This window comes from Piliocolobus tephrosceles, chromosome 3, assembly GCF_002776525.5.
Source record: "Piliocolobus tephrosceles isolate RC106 chromosome 3, ASM277652v3, whole genome shotgun sequence".
Classification (NCBI taxonomy): domain Eukaryota; kingdom Metazoa; phylum Chordata; class Mammalia; order Primates; family Cercopithecidae; genus Piliocolobus; species Piliocolobus tephrosceles.
In genome coordinates, this window is record NC_045436.1 from 184,309,531 (window position 1) to 184,326,514 (window position 16,984).

The following is a 16,984-nucleotide window of genomic DNA, read 5'->3' on the forward strand; positions in this document are numbered from 1 at the left end:
CCTCCAACACAAACTGGGTGTCCAACAACTCAATTCTGACAATACCAGGGTCATCATAGACCCCACAAGTTCAAACCCGGTTCCACAATACTGCTTCCGCTGCACATGCCAGTCACAAACTCCAGGAGCCCACCTACACTTCTGAGCAACTGACTATAAATCATGGGCTTCCATAACTCCCTCCCTCAAATTTAATAAAACTACTCACAGAACTTAGCAAAAACACTTCACCTGTTTTCCGGGTTATTATATCGAATACAGCTCAGTAAAAGCCAAAGGGAAAAAATGTGTAGGACAAAGGAAAGTAGGGGAAAAGATGAGGTGGGTAATGAATCTTGGTAAATAGCTATGACTGAGATCTCTCCAAGCCTTTGTGATTCGCAAGAAATGCTTATTGCAAAGAAATACCCTTTTCATTATGACTTTGATGATGCTCCCTCTTAAGATATCACAAATTCACAGACTCTACATTCCCCCAGCCCCTGGACTCTGCTCCGCCTTCAGTCTGAGCTAGCATACAACCCCTCTTGATGCCCCTTCCAAGAACAGGCTGACTTCAGGGTGAAACATTCTCTAATCTTAAATCTGATTTTGCCATTCTCCATTCTGCCTTCTCCCTCTCCACCTTCCCCCCCACCTTTTTTTTTTTTTGAGACGGAGTCTCGCTCTGTCACCAGGCTGGAATGCAGTGGCACAGTCTCAGCTCACTGCAATCTCTGTCTCCCGGGTTCAAGTGATTCTCCTGCCTCAGTCTCCCGAGTAGCTGGGACTACAGGCACCCACCATCACGCTCAGCTAATTTTTTGTATTTTTAGTAGAGATGGCGTTTCACCATGTTGGCCAGGATCGTCTCCATCTCTTGACCTTGTGATCCGCCCATCTTGGCCTCCCAAAGCGCTGGGATTACAGACGTGAGCCACCACACCTGGCCCTCCACCTTCTTTCTAATCTTGTTTGCTCCTCTATATAAAAAATAGCCTTTTTCTGGCCGGGCGCTGTGGCTGAAGCCTGTAATCCCAGCACTTTGGGAGGCCGAGACGGGTGGATCACGAGGTCAGGAGATCGAGACCATCCTGGCCAACACGGTGAAACCCCGTCTCTACTAAAAATACAAAAAATTAGCCGGGTGAGGTGGCAGGCGCCTGGAGTCCCAGCTACTCTGGAGGCTGAGGCAGGAGAATGGCATGAACCCGGGAGGTGGAGCTTGCAGTGAGCTGAGATCCGGCCACTGCACTCCAGCCTGGGCGACAGAGCGACTCCGTCTCAAAAAAAAATAGCCTTTTTCTGCCTCATTTTGGAGATGCCTGCAGGTCTTATGCTTGATGCCTTCCCCATTGCAATACTCCTTAGAATAAACTCACTTCTTACCTGTATCGAAATTTATTTTATTTGACAATATCTAGAAACAGCCCCATGACAGTAACAATTACACCCTCTCAGAGGAGATCACAACCTCCTCTCATCCAAACCCTCACTGCATCTGCCTGTGGATACCCAGCCTTCCAGGGCTCCTTCTCTGTCTAATTTGAGTAGGCTGAGACACCTGAAGGAAAGGTTCACCAGCAACACACTACTCGGCTATTGATGACTGGTAGAATCAAGATTGACCTCATCCTGCAGTCAATGGGCTTAGGTCTCTGATTCCCAGTCAAGGTTATTCACTTAGTTTTATATAAAAAGAACTCAGTGGTTGAAGAATCCAGGAAAATTCCTTAAACTCAGTGCTTATGTTTTAGGAGGAAAGAAAATTGTAAGGCACTTACATTTTATACTTCAACAAGTATATGGAAGTATAACTGTTTCTCCGGCCGGGCACGGTTGCTCATGCCAATAATCTCAGCACTTTGGGAGGCCGAGGTGGGTGGATCACAAGGTCAGGAGACTACCCTGGCTAACATGGTAAAACTCCAGCTCTACTAAAAATAAAAAAAAATTAGCCAGGCGTGGTGGCGGGTGCCTGTAGTTCCAGCTACTCAGGAGGCTGAGGCAGGAGAATCACTTGAACCCAGGAGGCGGAGACTGCAATGAGCTGAGATTGCGCCACTGCACTCCAGCCTGAGTGACACAGTGAGACTCCGTCTCAAAAAAAGACAAAAGAGGTTTAACTGGCTCATGGTTCTGCAGGCTGTACAGGAAGCACAGCAGCTTCTGCTTTTGGGGAGGCCTCAAAAAGCTTCCAGTCATGGCACAAAGCAAAGGGAGAGCAAATCATCTCACACAGTGGGAACAGGAGCAAGACAGAGTGAGAGGGGAGGTGCCACATGCTTTTAAAAAATATCTCAGACTGGGCGCGGTGGCTCACACCTGTAATCCCAGCACTTTGGGAGGCCGAGGCGGACAAATCATGAGGTCAGGAGATCGAGACCATCCTGGCTAACTTGGTGGAACACCATCTCTACTAAAAAAACAAACAAACAAAAAAAATTAGTTGAGTGTGGTGGCAGGCACCTGTAGTCCCACCTACTCTGGAGGTTGAGGCAGGAGAAGAGCATGAACCCGGGAGGTGGAGCTTGCAGTGAGCGGAGATCGTGCCACTGGACTCCAGCCTGAGCCACAGGGCGAGACTCCATCTCAAAATAAATAAATAAATAAGATTTCAGGAGAACTCACTCACTATGGCAAAGACAGTACCAAAGGGGCTGGTGCTAAATTATTCATGAGAAGCCAACCCTATGATCCAATCATCTCTCCCAAGGCCCCACCTCCAACACCAGGGATTACATTTGACATGAGATTTGAATGGGGATATAGATCCAAACCATATCATTTACAAAAGTGAAAAAATTCAAACATCCTTCAGTGAATGAAAGATTTTAAAAGATGTGGCTTATACATTGAATTATACATGCACTGAATTATACATTGAATTATGCATTGAAATATTCTTTAGCTTCAAATGAAAATTTCTTGTCAGATGCTACAATAAGGATAAATCTTAAAGCCATTATTCTAAGTGAAATAAGACACTAAAGTGACAATGCATGATTCCACTTTTACACAACATTGTAAGTAGTAAGCACATAGAAAACAGAAGTAGAAAGGTGCTTGCCTATGGTTGGGGTTGTGAAACCTCAGTGGAGCCAGAGATCGAGGGTTATTTGGAATAAGCAGGCCCTCACTCAGATGGCCAAATCAAGAGCACATACACATGGCTACAGACAAGGAAATGGCACACTGAGCTTGGTCTTACTGAGGATTCTGAAGCTTTCTGTAACCTCTCTCAAATTCAATCTCAGCTATAGTCCAGAAGTGGTCCTTCCCATCAAGAGACCTGCAGGGAGATACACCCAGCCATGGTCCTGGAGACAGGCCTGTATATCTAGGCCTCAGCTGTGCTCCCTGAAGCAGCCCTGTGACTCAGTTCTAGCCCTCACAGTCACAGTTCATAGCCAGTTGTACACACTCAGGGTCTCACAGAGAAAAGCGTGGAAACTGTTCCCAGGTCATCAGTAGAGGCCAAAGCCATTCATACACCTGGTACTTGGCCCATAATACGCAGACAAACTTCAAAACCCTAGTTTTCTGCCTGCCATATAGATTAATGTCCTCAAGGAAATTTAATCTCTCCAGGGCCCAGAAAGAATGCATGACTGTCCAAATCTCTGGTAATAGAACCATCAAAGGCAGACCCCACAGGAGACCCAGCAGCAACCTTCTGACCCAGCTACAACCCTTCTTCTCTGTAACCCCAGAGTTAATCTCATCAGCCTGGGGACTCAATAAAAGGAGATCTTTACCTGCCAAAAATAGTTTATAGAAACTGTAAAAGTTGTCAAATGTACAGACACAGGGCTGCTTCAGAGACCGTAGCTGGTGACAAGACCTGCAGGCCTGCCTCCAGGGCCACAGATTCTATCTTTTACTGGAAACTTGTATCAGAATAATTAGACAAAGAAAAGGAGAATAAAGCTCTCCAGCTTGGAAAAGAAATAAAAATGTTACTGTTTGTGGATAATATAATCATGCATATATATAAAACCCTAGAGTAAAATAAGAAAAATTGACTGAACTAATAAATGCATTCATTAAAGTATCAGGATACATAATCGACATAGAGATGCTTGTTGGGATTTTCTTTTTTTTTTTTTTGAGACAGGGTCTCACTCTACTGCCTAGGCTTATCTCAAACTCCTGTACTCCCATGATGCAACTGCCTTGGGCTCTCAAAGTGCTGGGATCACAGAAATGAGCCACTGCACCTGGCACCACATACAAGTATTTCTTGCATTTCCATAGAGTGAAAACGATCTTTCCAAAAATAGAAACCATTTTCATTTGTAATAGTATAAAAATAGGAAAGTTAATCAAAATAAATTTAACCAATGACATAAAAAACATATAATATTATACACTAAATACAATAAGATTATCAATGACAGAAATTGAAGTAGAAACAAATAAATGGAAACATATTCCATTAGGATAACTAATATTGTCAAAGAATATTATCCAAAGTGATCTATAGATTCAATGTGATCCCTATCAAAATTTTATTGGCATTTTTCACACTAATAGAAAACACAATTGTAAAATTTAAGTGTAACCTTAAACGACTTTTAACAACCTGAGCAATCTTGAGAAAGAATAAAACTGGGGGCATCATACTTTTTTTTTTTTTTTGAGATGGAGTCCAGCTCTGTCACCCAGGCTGGAGAGCAGTGGCACGATCTAGGCTCACTGCAACCTCTGACTCTTGAGTTCAAGCAATTCTCCTGCCTCAGCCTCCCGAGTAGCTGGGATTACAAGTGCCCACTACCGCACCTGGCTAGTTTTTGTATATTTTTAGTAGAGACAGGGTTTCACCATATTGGCCAGGCTAGTCTTGAACTCCTGATCTCAAGTGATCCGCCCACCTCGGTCTCCCAAGGTGCTGGGATTACAGGTGTGAGCCACCTTGTCTGGCAGGCATCATGCTTTCTAATTTCAAACTTTCAAAACGAAAGACTGAAATGTCATGAAATCTTAAAACTCATGGAGAAAACATATGGAAAAACCTTGTTGATATTGGTCTCAGCAATAACTTTTTTTGAAATGACATCAACAGCACAACAACAAAACAAAATATAAACAAGTGAGACTGCATCAAAGTAAACAGCTTGTGCACATCAAAGGAAAAAATAAAAACAAAATTTTTTAAAACTCTACAGGCCGGGCACAGCGGCTCATGCCTGTAATCCCAGTACTTTGGGAGGCCGAGGTGGGCAGATCATGAGGTCCGGAGATCAAGACCATTCTGGGAAACACGGTGAAACCCCATCTCTATTAAAAATGCAAAAAATTAGCCAGACGTGGCGGTGGGTGCCTGTAGTCCCAGCTACTCAGGAGGCTGAGGCAGGAGAATGGTGTGAACCCAGGAGGCGGAGCTTGTAGTGAGCCGAGATGGAGTCACTGTACTCCAGCCTGGGCGACAGAGCAAGACTCTTGTCTCAAAATAAATAAATAAATAAATAAATAAATAAATAAATAAATAAAATAAACTAGGCCAGGCACGGTGGCTCACTCGTGTAATCCTAGCACTTAGGGAGGCTGAGGCGGGTGGATCACCTGAGGTCAGGAGTTCGAGACTAGCCTGACCAATATGGAGAAACTCGTCTCTACTAAAAATACATAATTAGCCGGGCATGGTGGCACATGACTGTAATTCCAGCTACTCAGGAGGCTGAGGCAGGAGAATCGCTTGAACCCAGGAGGCAGAGGTTGTGGTGAGCCAAGAGTGTGCCATTGCACTCTAGCCTGGGCAACAAGAGTGAAATTCCATCTCAAAAAATAAAAGAATAAACTAGAAGTATCATATAATCCAGCAATACCACTTCTGGGCATACTACCAAAGGAAATAAAATTAGTACCTCAAAGAAATATCTTCCCCCCCATGTTTATTGTAGTACTGTTTACAATAGCCAATATATGGTGTGTGTATGTGTATGTACATACACACATACACACACACACAGGATACTATTCAACCATAAGAGAGAAGGAAATCTAGCCATTTACAACACGGATAGACCTGGAGAACATTATGCTAAAGGAAATAAGCCAAACAGAAAGACAAAGAAACTAAATTTTCTCAGCTGGATAGGAAATCTAAAAGTGTCAACTCATGGAAGCAGACAACAGAATGGTAGTTGTTAGTGCCTAGGGTGGGAATATGAGATGTTCAAGAGTACAAATTTTTAGTTGTAAGTTGAGTAAATCTGAGAAATCTAATGTATATTAGCATTAGATTACCAAAATAGCATTGTCTTTATAGCTAATACTATAATGTATGCTTTACATTTGCTATAACAGTAGGCCTTAAGTGTTCTTACTACCAAACAAAATGGTTATCCAGGTGAAGTAATAAATTTCTTCATGAACTTGACTATATTGTTTCACAGTGTAGATGCATATCAAATCATCATGTTGTACCTATTAAAGTTATGTAATTTTTATTTATCAGAAAAATCCATGTCACACAAACACAGATGTATAGTAAGTCCTCACTTAATGTTCAAATTAGGTTCTTAAAAACTGCATTGCTAAATAAAACAATGTTGCTATATACCATTCAAACATAACTCTTGTTTATATCAATTAAACTCTGGAAAATTAGTTTTCTTAAACAATATGTTGCTTCCCTCAGTTTCCAAGAACCGATCAACAATGTTAAGTGAGAATTTACTACACACTTAAATAACTTACATAGGTGTGTGTGTGAGACATACATTTTTTTTTTTTTTTTTTGAGACGGAGTCTCGCTCTGTCACCCAGGCTGGAGTTCAGTGGCCGGATCTCAGCTCACTGCAAGCCCCGCCTCCCGGGTTTGCGCCATTCTCCTGCCTCAGCCTCACGAGTAGCTGGGACTACAGGCGCCCGCCACCTCGCCCGGCTAGTTTTTTTTTTGCATTTTTTAGTAGAGACGGGGTTTCACTGTGTTAGCCAGGATGGTCTCGATCTCCTGACCTCGTGATCCGCCCGTCTCGGCCTCCCAAAGTGCTGGGATTACAGGCTTGAGCCACCGCGCCCGGCCGAGACATACATTTTTATATAGCTACAGAGAGATACATCTCAATGACAGAATCTCAACAGACTTCCTACTAAGACAAAATTATAATAGTTATTAACAAATAATAGAATAATTGAGAGCTTAACATACACTTAGCAATGTTCTATGCTGGTAAATGACATAGCACATTTATGCTGGTTAATGATACAGTGCATTTAAGAAATACAGAAGGTGAGTAGATACTTGAATCCAGTGGTGTCCAACCCTTTGAATGCAAGGACTTTTTTTGCTTACCTTCTGTGGTGGAGAATATCACAAAAATTTTTCAAAAACTTTTTTTTTTTGGGACAGTTTCACTCCTATTGCCCAGGCTGTAGTGCCATGGTGAAATCTCAGCAAACTGCAACCTCCGCCTCCCAGGTTCAAGCAATTCTCCTGCCTCAGCCTCCCGAGTAGTTGGGATTACAGGAATGCACCACCACACCCAGCTAATTTTTATTTTTAGTAGAGACGGGGTTTCTCTGTGTTGGTCAGGCTGGTCTCGTACTCCCAATCTCAGGTGATCCAAGCTCATCAGCTATCATTAGTGTTAGTGTATTTTATGTGTGGCCCAAGACAATTCTTCTTCCAGTGTGGCCCAGGGAAGCCAAAATGTTAGAAACCCATGCTTTAAACTATATTATAATTTCAAAATTTGCACATATAGAGTTTAAATTACAAGTAAGTTTATACTAAAACAGTAACATTTTGAAGTAAAATAACATTAGATTTGGGAAGTGCTTATTGTTCTGATAAAATTGCTGTGTAAGAATTTTTGTAGAATTACATTTGCAACCTCCATAGGATTAAGGAACACTAAGTAGAAAAGACGCAACATCCGTCCCTGGTGTTCCTGGGATTTCTGAACCAAATCCCAGTATGTCCACTATTCACGTTACATATTTCAGATATGATACAAAAAGAATATTTGAAAAAAATACTTTGACATAGAGCTCCTCAATAACACAAATATTCCAATGTCTCCAAAAGCAATGGAACAGCAGTCACATCATGTAGCCCCTTATAAGCGATAAAGTGGACATTAGCTCTCCCTGTAAACTTAAAGGGAGATCACTAAAGCAAAAAGAGAATTCTTTGAAGATTTAACAGCATTGGGCAGAAAAAATGCAGCTTTTTCAGAAATTATTTTCATTGGAGCAGAGCTTCCCAAACTACCTGTTTTTTTGTTTGTTTGTTTTGTTTTTTTGAGACGGAGTCTAGCTCTGTCACCAGGCTGGAGTGCAGTAGTGTGATCTTGGCTCACTGAAACCTCCACCTCCCGAGTTCAAGTGATTCTCCTGCTTTAGCCTCCTGAGGAGCTGGGACTCCAGGTGCGCACCACCATACCCAGCTAATTTTTGTATTTTTAGTAGAGACGGGGTTTCACCATGCTGGCCAGGATGATCTCAATCTCTTGACCTCATGATCCACCTGCCTCAGCCTCCCAAAGTGCTTGGATTACAGCCGTTAGCCACTGCACCCGGCCCCAAACCACCTTTTAAGGCCTGGCTTCCTTCTTGACCTTTGGTCCCCTTGCCTGTGTCCTCTGCTTCATTCATTCTCACCTACCTGGGGGTCTGGCTATGATCTTACGTATCTTCACATTGTAGGGCTCTTTTCTTTGCTCCAGGCAGGTGACCAGGTCTGGGTTAGAGATAGCAACACCTGTTTTATTTTAAAAAATAAGATAAACATGAATATTGATGGGGATTCTCCAATTACCAACCTAGTATTATGCTAAGCAGAATAGAGAGATATTATGGAAGATTCTAGAAAATTAATCCAAAAATTTTTTCCTGACAGAATCTTTAGAATATTTAAGTATTTTAAATCTGTAGGTTCTAAGTTCCACTACCCAGTACTACTGAATAAAAAATAACTAGTGCAAATTGGATTTTAAGATGTGGGAAACAATATTTCATGTCATTGAATTTCTAGAATTACCGTTAATCTAGAGTGAAGGACTCAAATTAGCTCAAGAAAAGAGAAGGTTTATGTAAAGATAAAACATAAAAGTTCCCAGGAGAAATTCTTCAAAGGAATAAAATAAAGCTCTGAGATGAATTAGGAATTATGTATTAAAGTTATCCTCACCCAGGGAGACCAGGTTTCTGTAGTTCTCCAACATCACATCTCTATACAAATTCTGCTGGGCAGGGTCCAGGCATTTCCACTCTTCTGGAGAGAATTCTATGGCCACATCCCTGAATGTTAAGAGTTCCTGAAAATACATACGTATCAAGTGACAGAGTTCTTAACTTGACTACAGGTGAAATGAGTTAAGAGAACTAGTTCTGACATGTGACTGACTGGGATTATCTGACAAAATAACTTTCAACACAGTAATGTTCTCTAAAGTATTCTATAGCTCTGCAGAAAATGGAAGGCATTCCAACAGTTTCTGTTGTTGCAATAAAAATAATGGGCTACACTGACCTACCCCTACCAAAACCAAGCAGAGTTGGCCCTGTGACCTCCTGGAACAAAGGGTGAACTCACCTTTCAGTAAAGTATCTGGAAGCCCTCATGCGTGACCCTGGCCTCACTGTAGAATCATGCAAGGAACTGAATTTTAAAAATAAGGATGTTTTCACCCAGAAAAATAGACAGGATCTGTGAAGAGGGTACAGCTGATAGTTTCTCTTCAAACTGTCCATGTGATCCTGCTGGAAGACTGGGCTGAGGGTCACTGAGCTAAGCACTGCCTCTCAAGCTTCAATGTACATATAAATTATTTGATATTCTAGGCCTCACTGTAAGTAACAAAATTCTGCAGGTTTGAAAAGGGTCCATGAATTAGCTTTTTACAGCAAGTCTCCTGTTAATGTTGATGCTCCTCTCTCTAGACCCATTACAGTACCACTCAGTTAGAGAAAGCAGACACAGCACACAGAGTCCCTTACCCCAACACCGTTATCACAACACAAATACTTTTTATCCCAAGACAAGACCACCAATCATCATTCTGAAACACGGCATTCTCTGTAGACCCTGTAAGGTTACAGAAGTTGGAAATGGTGGCAATGTCTGAGTTAAGTCTGCATCTGAAAAACAACATGTGCACCTGCATTAATGCCATCTTTATGGGGCATGTAATATGTGCTCAGATGTATGTCACAGAGCACTGTGATGGGAAGCTCACATTATGTGTGCTAATTTTCATACCATTCTGGGAGGTAGACACTAAGTGTCCCATACTCCCCAGATTTAAATGCAGGGCCCAGAATTTCCATTTCCTTTCTGTTTCCCCTGACTGATTTTTTTTTAATGTATAGAATAATAGCTAAATATAAATAGATGGGAAAGAGCCAGAAAGACAGTGTTAAGTACAATTCAGAGGAATTTTTTATTTTTGTGTTTGTATTTACTTGGAGACTTGTAAGAAAAAGCCACTGAAACTGCACGGATGAAGGACAGGTTGCTAGGTGGGATGTCTCTAGAAACACTAGTTTTAATTTTCTAGAAAAGATTTAAGGCCCCAAGGTAAATAGTTTTTCCCTATTTATTGGCTTTTGGGTTTCAGAAAATTGTGGGCACCAGCTCTGGAGAGAAGGTAAGAGTAGCCACCCGAAACTCTGATCTCCTCTACTAATCAGTTCTGTGAGAGATTTCTGTGTGGCCTCACACCTGGACAAGGACCAGAAGAGGGTGGATCTCAGCAGGGATGGGACAGAAAGTGGGCCCTAGGCTTCTGCTCTGTCACTAAGTACTTTCACTTTTGTCTTTTCTAAGCCTGCCCAAGAGAAATTTGATTCCCAGAAATTGTGAAATTTTAATCTATTTTAGCCACTTCTCTGTCTTTTGTATAACATGCAGTAACAAGGAATTTAACCAAAACCCTTATGTTTCTCTAGAGCAATTATATTAGAAGTTAAATATTTACTCTTAGCAAAGTAAACACAATACAAATAATAACAATTTCTCTTCTGTCAATGAACAGCCATTCATGTAGTGGCATCAAAACTCACAAAACAGACTGGCGCGGTGGCTCACGCCTGTAATCCCAGCACTTTGGGAAGCTGAGACGGGTGGATCACAAGGTCAGGAGTTCGAAACCAGCCTGGCCAATATGGTGAAACCCCGTCTCTACTAAAAATACAAAAAAAATTAGCCGACATGGTGGAGGGCGCCTATAGTCCCAGCTACTCAGGAGGTTGAGGCAGGAGAATTGCTTGAACCAGGGAGGTGGAGGTTGCAGTGAGCCGGGATAGCACCACTGCACTCCAGCCTGGGTGACAGAGCGAAACTGTCTATTAAAAAAAAAAAAAAAACCTCACAAACACAGTAAAGGGGAAGTAGCCCAAAGGAAGCTTAAGTTGCCTGTACAGTTTCCATCTTTGTACTGAACACATGATGCTGAATTCAACCATTTATTCATGTGCTCTAGACTGCAAGTTTGATGGTAGCAACCATGACTGCTTCATGCCTTTTTCTAATGAACATCTGAAATAGAAGCAATTAGCTTATTGATCAGTTTGAGTCTTCAGAGCTCCTCATTTTTCACCAATACTGGAAAACTGGAGCAACTCTTATCTGGGTACAAATCAAGGAGATTCTTTCTGTGAGGGGAGGAACAAACCCTGGATGAATCATTTCTCTTTCTCTGAAATGGAAGCAGAATTAGACCTTGGGGTGTCTGCAAAGGACATCGTCAAATGTCTCAAATACTCACGGATGCTGGTGAGAGTGTCCCCAGCGACTCTGGGCAGATGCTGCCCCCATAGTGATACAGGCAGGAGAGACAGACTGACTTTGTGGAGTGCAAACAGAAAATGGAACAGCCCTGGTGGAGCTGCAGATCCTGGATCCAGATATGAAAGCCCTGTCCCTTTTCAACTAACTCTAAGGCAAGGGGAAGGACAAAAGCACTCTACTCTAATAACACAGTCTACAGGGAGGCATAGTTATGACTATGGCTCTGGAGATTTTGTGGCCCTGAGCTCCCACTGCTAAAGTGCTTGTTTACACTTACAGATTCTGCCACAGGATTCTGTTCACACCAGAAGTCTCGCACACAGCTATACCAGGTAACTGGAGAAGATCTGGAAAACTCAAAGGGCTCCACTCTGAAAGTGGGGCTTATGATGTCTATGTTGACCTCTCGTGATGCAGAAAATGCCTTCTGTGAGTTTTCTGTATGTCTTTCGCCCCAAATCTGGCTCAGTCTTGAGAATCCTAGGCAGAGGCCAGCTTTTATGTGCAGATTCCAGGTAGGATTAATGTGCCTCAGCATTCTTAGGGGTTATAGCAAGCAGAGTAAAACTAGGAGAGATCACCTCCTGGAGACTCCTTCAACACTTTCTAAAGAATATTTTGGCCGGGCGCGGTGGCTCACATCTGTAATCCCAGGACTTTGGGAGGCAGATCACAAGGTCAGGAGTTTGAGGCCAGCCTGGCCAACATGGTGAAACCCCGTCTCTACTACAAAATACAAAAATCAGCTGGGCATGGTGGCGTGTGCCTGTTGTCCCAGCAGAAGAATTACTTGAACTTGGGAGGCGGAGGTTGCAGTGAGCCAAGATCGTGCCACTGCACTCCCGCCTGGCAACAGGGTGAGATTCTGTCTCAAAAACAAACAAACAAACAAAAAAACCATTTTGACCTAAAAGGAAAAAGTTGGGGTAAACATAATATAAGAAGAGAGTTTATTTGAGCCAAAGCTTGAAGATTGCAACCCTGGACCATAAAGCTGCCCTGAATATACACTCCAATTAGAAGCCATTACAAGTATATTTTTAAAGGCAAAAAGAAAGGCACGGGGAACTGACAGAAAGCTGTCAGAAATTCTTACTGGTTTATAGAAGTAACTTTGGTTAGTGATTGGCTATATACATTGTTAAGCTATAAGGTGTGGATTATAGTGTCCAGTATGGCATTATTAGGTTAATCTATATCCATTTGTGGCAATAGCAAGTAATTTCAAAAGACAAATAGTTCAAAGAGGGGAACAGCAGGACTGTGGTCTCATTTTAACACATCACTGCTTCTCGTAATTAAAATAACTTGTATTTCTCTCTTTTTTTTTTTTTTTGAGACGGAGTCTTGCTCTGTCGCCCGGGCTGGAGTGCAGTGGCCGGATCTCAGCTCACTGCAAGCTCCGCCTCCCGGGTTTACGCTATTCTCCTGCCTCAGCCTCCGGAGTAGCTGGGCCTACAGGCGCCCACCACCTCGCCCGGCTAGTTTTTTGTATTTTTAGTAGAGACGGGGTTTCACCGTGTTAGCCAGGATGGTCTCGATCTCCTGACCTCGTGATCCGCCCGTCTCGGCCTCCCAAAGTGCTGGGATTACAGGCTTGAGCCACCACGCCCGGCCTTGTATTTCTCAAATAAAAGTTCTGTTCCTCTCTCAAATCCCAGGACATAAACTCAGAATTTGGAACTGCACATTTAAGACTTGGAGGGCTAGTAAGCTACGCACATTTGTGGGCATTTGGGCAAGGGGAGAAGGGAGAGAATTGAAGTTCTCAGGTTTAATCAATGCACATGTGTGATCCTGGCTGGATTTACGGGCCCCATGATCTCTGACTCAGTGTCAGATCTGAAGATGCCTGGTGCACTGAAAGAGGTGGAAAAACTGATTGCTATCTTAAAAAGTTATTTTTGTAGAAAACTAGTCTAACTGCTATAGAAGGGACTGCAGATCCCAAATAGAGAGATCATTTCGTTTGCAGCTTTGAGGAGCACTTTGCTGCACTTTGTCACACAATTGTGGGTTGTGACCGTAATCCTGAGAAAGAAGGTTTTTCTCTAAGATGAAGCCTGGTGGGCACTTTTTGTATAAGATCTAGTAATTCTTGACAGTGTGTGGAAAATATAACTAACAGCAAAATCATCTACAATCCTAAAATACTCTCCACAGAAACAGAACTGCAAGAAAATGTGTTATAGAATTAAACAAAATGTGATGTGCATTACAGGCAATCTACTAAGAGATTGCCAAAACAGAGAGACACCATAATTAGCTCTCAAGTAGAAGACTTGACAGTACCATGTATCATACACAGTTTATTACACTTTCACCTTGTAATGTAGGAGGTCATCTGGGTTTTCTAATTGGTAATATTCAAAGGGAAAATAAACTTCCCACAGCTTAGTGACAGAAGGCAGATTTTTTTTCTTTTTTTTCTGAGACGGAGTCTCGCTCTGTCGCCCAGGCTGGAGTGCAGTGGCCGGATCTCAGCTCACTGCAAGCTCCACCTCCTGGGTTCTTGCCATTCTCCTGCCTCAGCCTCCCGAGTAGCTGGGACTACAGGCGCCTGCCACCTCGCCCGGCTAGTTTTTTTTTTTTTTTTTTGTTGTTTGTACTTTTTTTTAGTAGAGACAGGGTTTCACCATGTTAGCCAGGATGGTCTCGATCTCCTGACCTCGTGATCCACCCGTCTCGGCCTCCCTAAGTGCTGGGATTACAGGCTTGAGCCACCACGCCCGGCCAGAAGGCAGATTTTGAAACGTGAAGGCAGGTACCTGCTGAAAGCAACCTCCTACTCTCCTACAGAAATTGTGGAATAAGGTGTATATTCTTGCTATTCACATTTCAAAGCAATAGTTTCCATGTCCTAGATAAAGACAATTTTGAGTCAAAAAAGACAAATCACCTAGTTAACAGATTAAAATGATTTATATATATTTCAAATAGGCAGAGAAAATATTTAAATATAAAAAATTTCAAACTAAATGCTTTAAGGGAGAAGAGCAAAAATTCTTCCCTTATTCTAAAGAGAAAGCATTAAGCCTCTTCTGATTTGTATTTGGTTCTATAACAGCCAGGTCTAAAGGCATGGTCTTGAACTCACTAACGTCTGAATTCTTGTGGCACATGAGGGATGCACTCGGGCAAACTGTGTGCACAGGAAAGAGGATTTGTGGGGAAGAAAAGCGCAGAAGAAAGGTGCTATCAAGATCCTTGGGTGGGGGCAAGGCAGGATTGACTAAAGGACTGGTTTGTGCTACAAGTTCAGGCCCAGGCAGGGCTAAGCTCTGACTGATTCCTGAGTCCATAAAGGCAGAGGAGATTAGGATCAGGTGGTCCAGAAGCCTAGGTGGGTGAAGAAAACAGATTCCTGCTACAGATCCAGGGTTGAAATGAACCAGGAGTCTTTTGGGCACTATGTGTGTTCTTGGCAGAAAAAGCTAGGAGCAAAGCTGCCATGGCCACAATTCCTGAGGTTAGAACCCTGTGTTGGGACGAGTGTGGCCATGCGAATGCCCGGTGGGCGTGCTCAGGAGTGGGTTAGCATTGGGTGGGGGCCGGCAGCAGGGTGCAGGGAAGGGACGTTTCTCAGAACTTCTTTCCTCTAAGTTCTCAGTCCCCTCTCCCCAGGAGGAGACCTGGAGGAACAGGACAGTGCCCAGCTGGACCGCGCATGTGCAGAACCCACTCGCGCCTCCCGCAGACACCAGGCGACTCCCTCCAGCCCAGGCTCAGCCATGTCTTTCTTCTGACAGAAAACCTGCGGAGTTTCCTCAACACCCGTCAATGCTCCAACCCCAACGGGCTGTCCAGCAACTCACTAACGACCCCACCCAGAGTCAGCGCAGACCCACAAGCTCAGCGCTCTTCCCGCAACTGCCCCCCTGCAGACGCCGGTCCCTCCCCTGGACACCCGTCTTCATTTCTGAACGTCTCCAACGACCAGGGGCGCCCACACCCTCCTCAAGTTCCATAATGTGGCAGAACCACTCACGGAACTCAGCGAAGCGCTGTGCACACGACACCAGCCTATTCTAGAAGATGCCACTCAGGAACAGCCACGCGGAGGCGGCGCTCAGGGCAAGGGGACCGGTGGGAAAGTTGGGGCGGGCGGGCGATTTGCTTCCCTTCCTCACACACCTCACACAAGCCTTTCCTTCAAGACCCGCTGGCAGCCCCCAAACCACGAGCCGCGGGGGCGCTGTCCCACTAATGAGTCCCCGTTTGCTCACATGAACTGTGTTTTGACGGAGCCTCCATCTCATTCCGAAAAGGGTAAAGAAGGGACGGGACCCGGACCACAGCTCCTCCCACGCGGCGCCCGCGCACGCCGCGCCGGGTCTTCCCGGTGAGCTCCTCACCCCACAGCCCGGGGAAGGTGCGGCGCTGCGGGCGCAGAGCTGCACGAGGAGGGCTGCAGGCTGGGCAGAGCCGCCGTGCGGGGACCGACAGGAGCGCGGGTCCGTCACCGGAGGGGACAGAGGACCGAGGGCTGAGCGGCGGCAGCGGGGACTCCGTTCGCAGACTCGGTCCCGCCACCGCCATTTCCCGCCGGTGCCGATGAGGCCCCCCCAGCCTCGGGACGCCCCGCCCCGCACACTCACCATTTCAGGGCTTCAAGGGTGTCGCGAAGTCTTAGCTAGAATGATCCAATACCCGCTAGTCACAGAGCGACAGAGGCGGAGGCTGAGGCTGTGGCAGAGTCACCGAGGCCTCCCTGAGAGGTGGAAGCAGGACGGTGACGCCCTAACCCAGCTCTGGCTGAAGCAAGACGCCCAGGCAGCGCTAGATCCCGGATGCCGCCCCCTCCTCTCCGGCTGCGCGCCTGATTGGGCAGTTCTCATTTCAGCGCTCTGATTGGATATGGCTCCAGGCTTCACGCCCTCAGGCTTTGAATGACAGAAATTGCGACCATACAGTGCACTGAATGAGGCAAGAGCGACAGACTAGTGCCTCCAGGCACTTTCAGGCAGGGCCTAATCTCAGTACTAGGCCGGGCTCTGTTGGGGGTTCATTTTAACCTTCTGGTGTGTAAGGTTACATCAATTTATAAATTGTGCGCGCGCACACACACAGACACACACTTGTTCACAAATGGAAACAATATAATGACAACTATTTTAATATTTTACATTTCATAACCTTTCTGGCCTGTGGTGTTTTGAGTAGGACACCTGAGATTTGAAGAGAAAAGCAAACCTCTAAAAAATAAAATGTTAGCAGGGGTGTAATCCCAAAGCTTTGGGAGGCCGAGGTGGGGGGATCATGGGG

The 16,984-nt window shown here is 44.4% G+C and overlaps 1 protein-coding gene across 1 annotated transcript in view; it reads right to left on the reverse strand.

The window, feature by feature from the left end:
• The window catches only part of LOC111539030 (zinc finger protein 141), a 36,246-nt gene extending 19,706 nt beyond the window's left edge, over positions 1–16,540 (reverse strand). Inside the window, 3 exon segments of the mRNA XM_031935392.1 lie at positions 8,594–8,689; positions 9,119–9,245; positions 16,318–16,540. Of these exon segments, the coding sequence (XP_031791252.1) occupies positions 8,594–8,689; positions 9,119–9,245; positions 16,318–16,320 (226 nt within the window). The 5' untranslated portion in view covers positions 16,321–16,540.
• Positions 16,541–16,984: the final 444 nt, after the last annotated feature.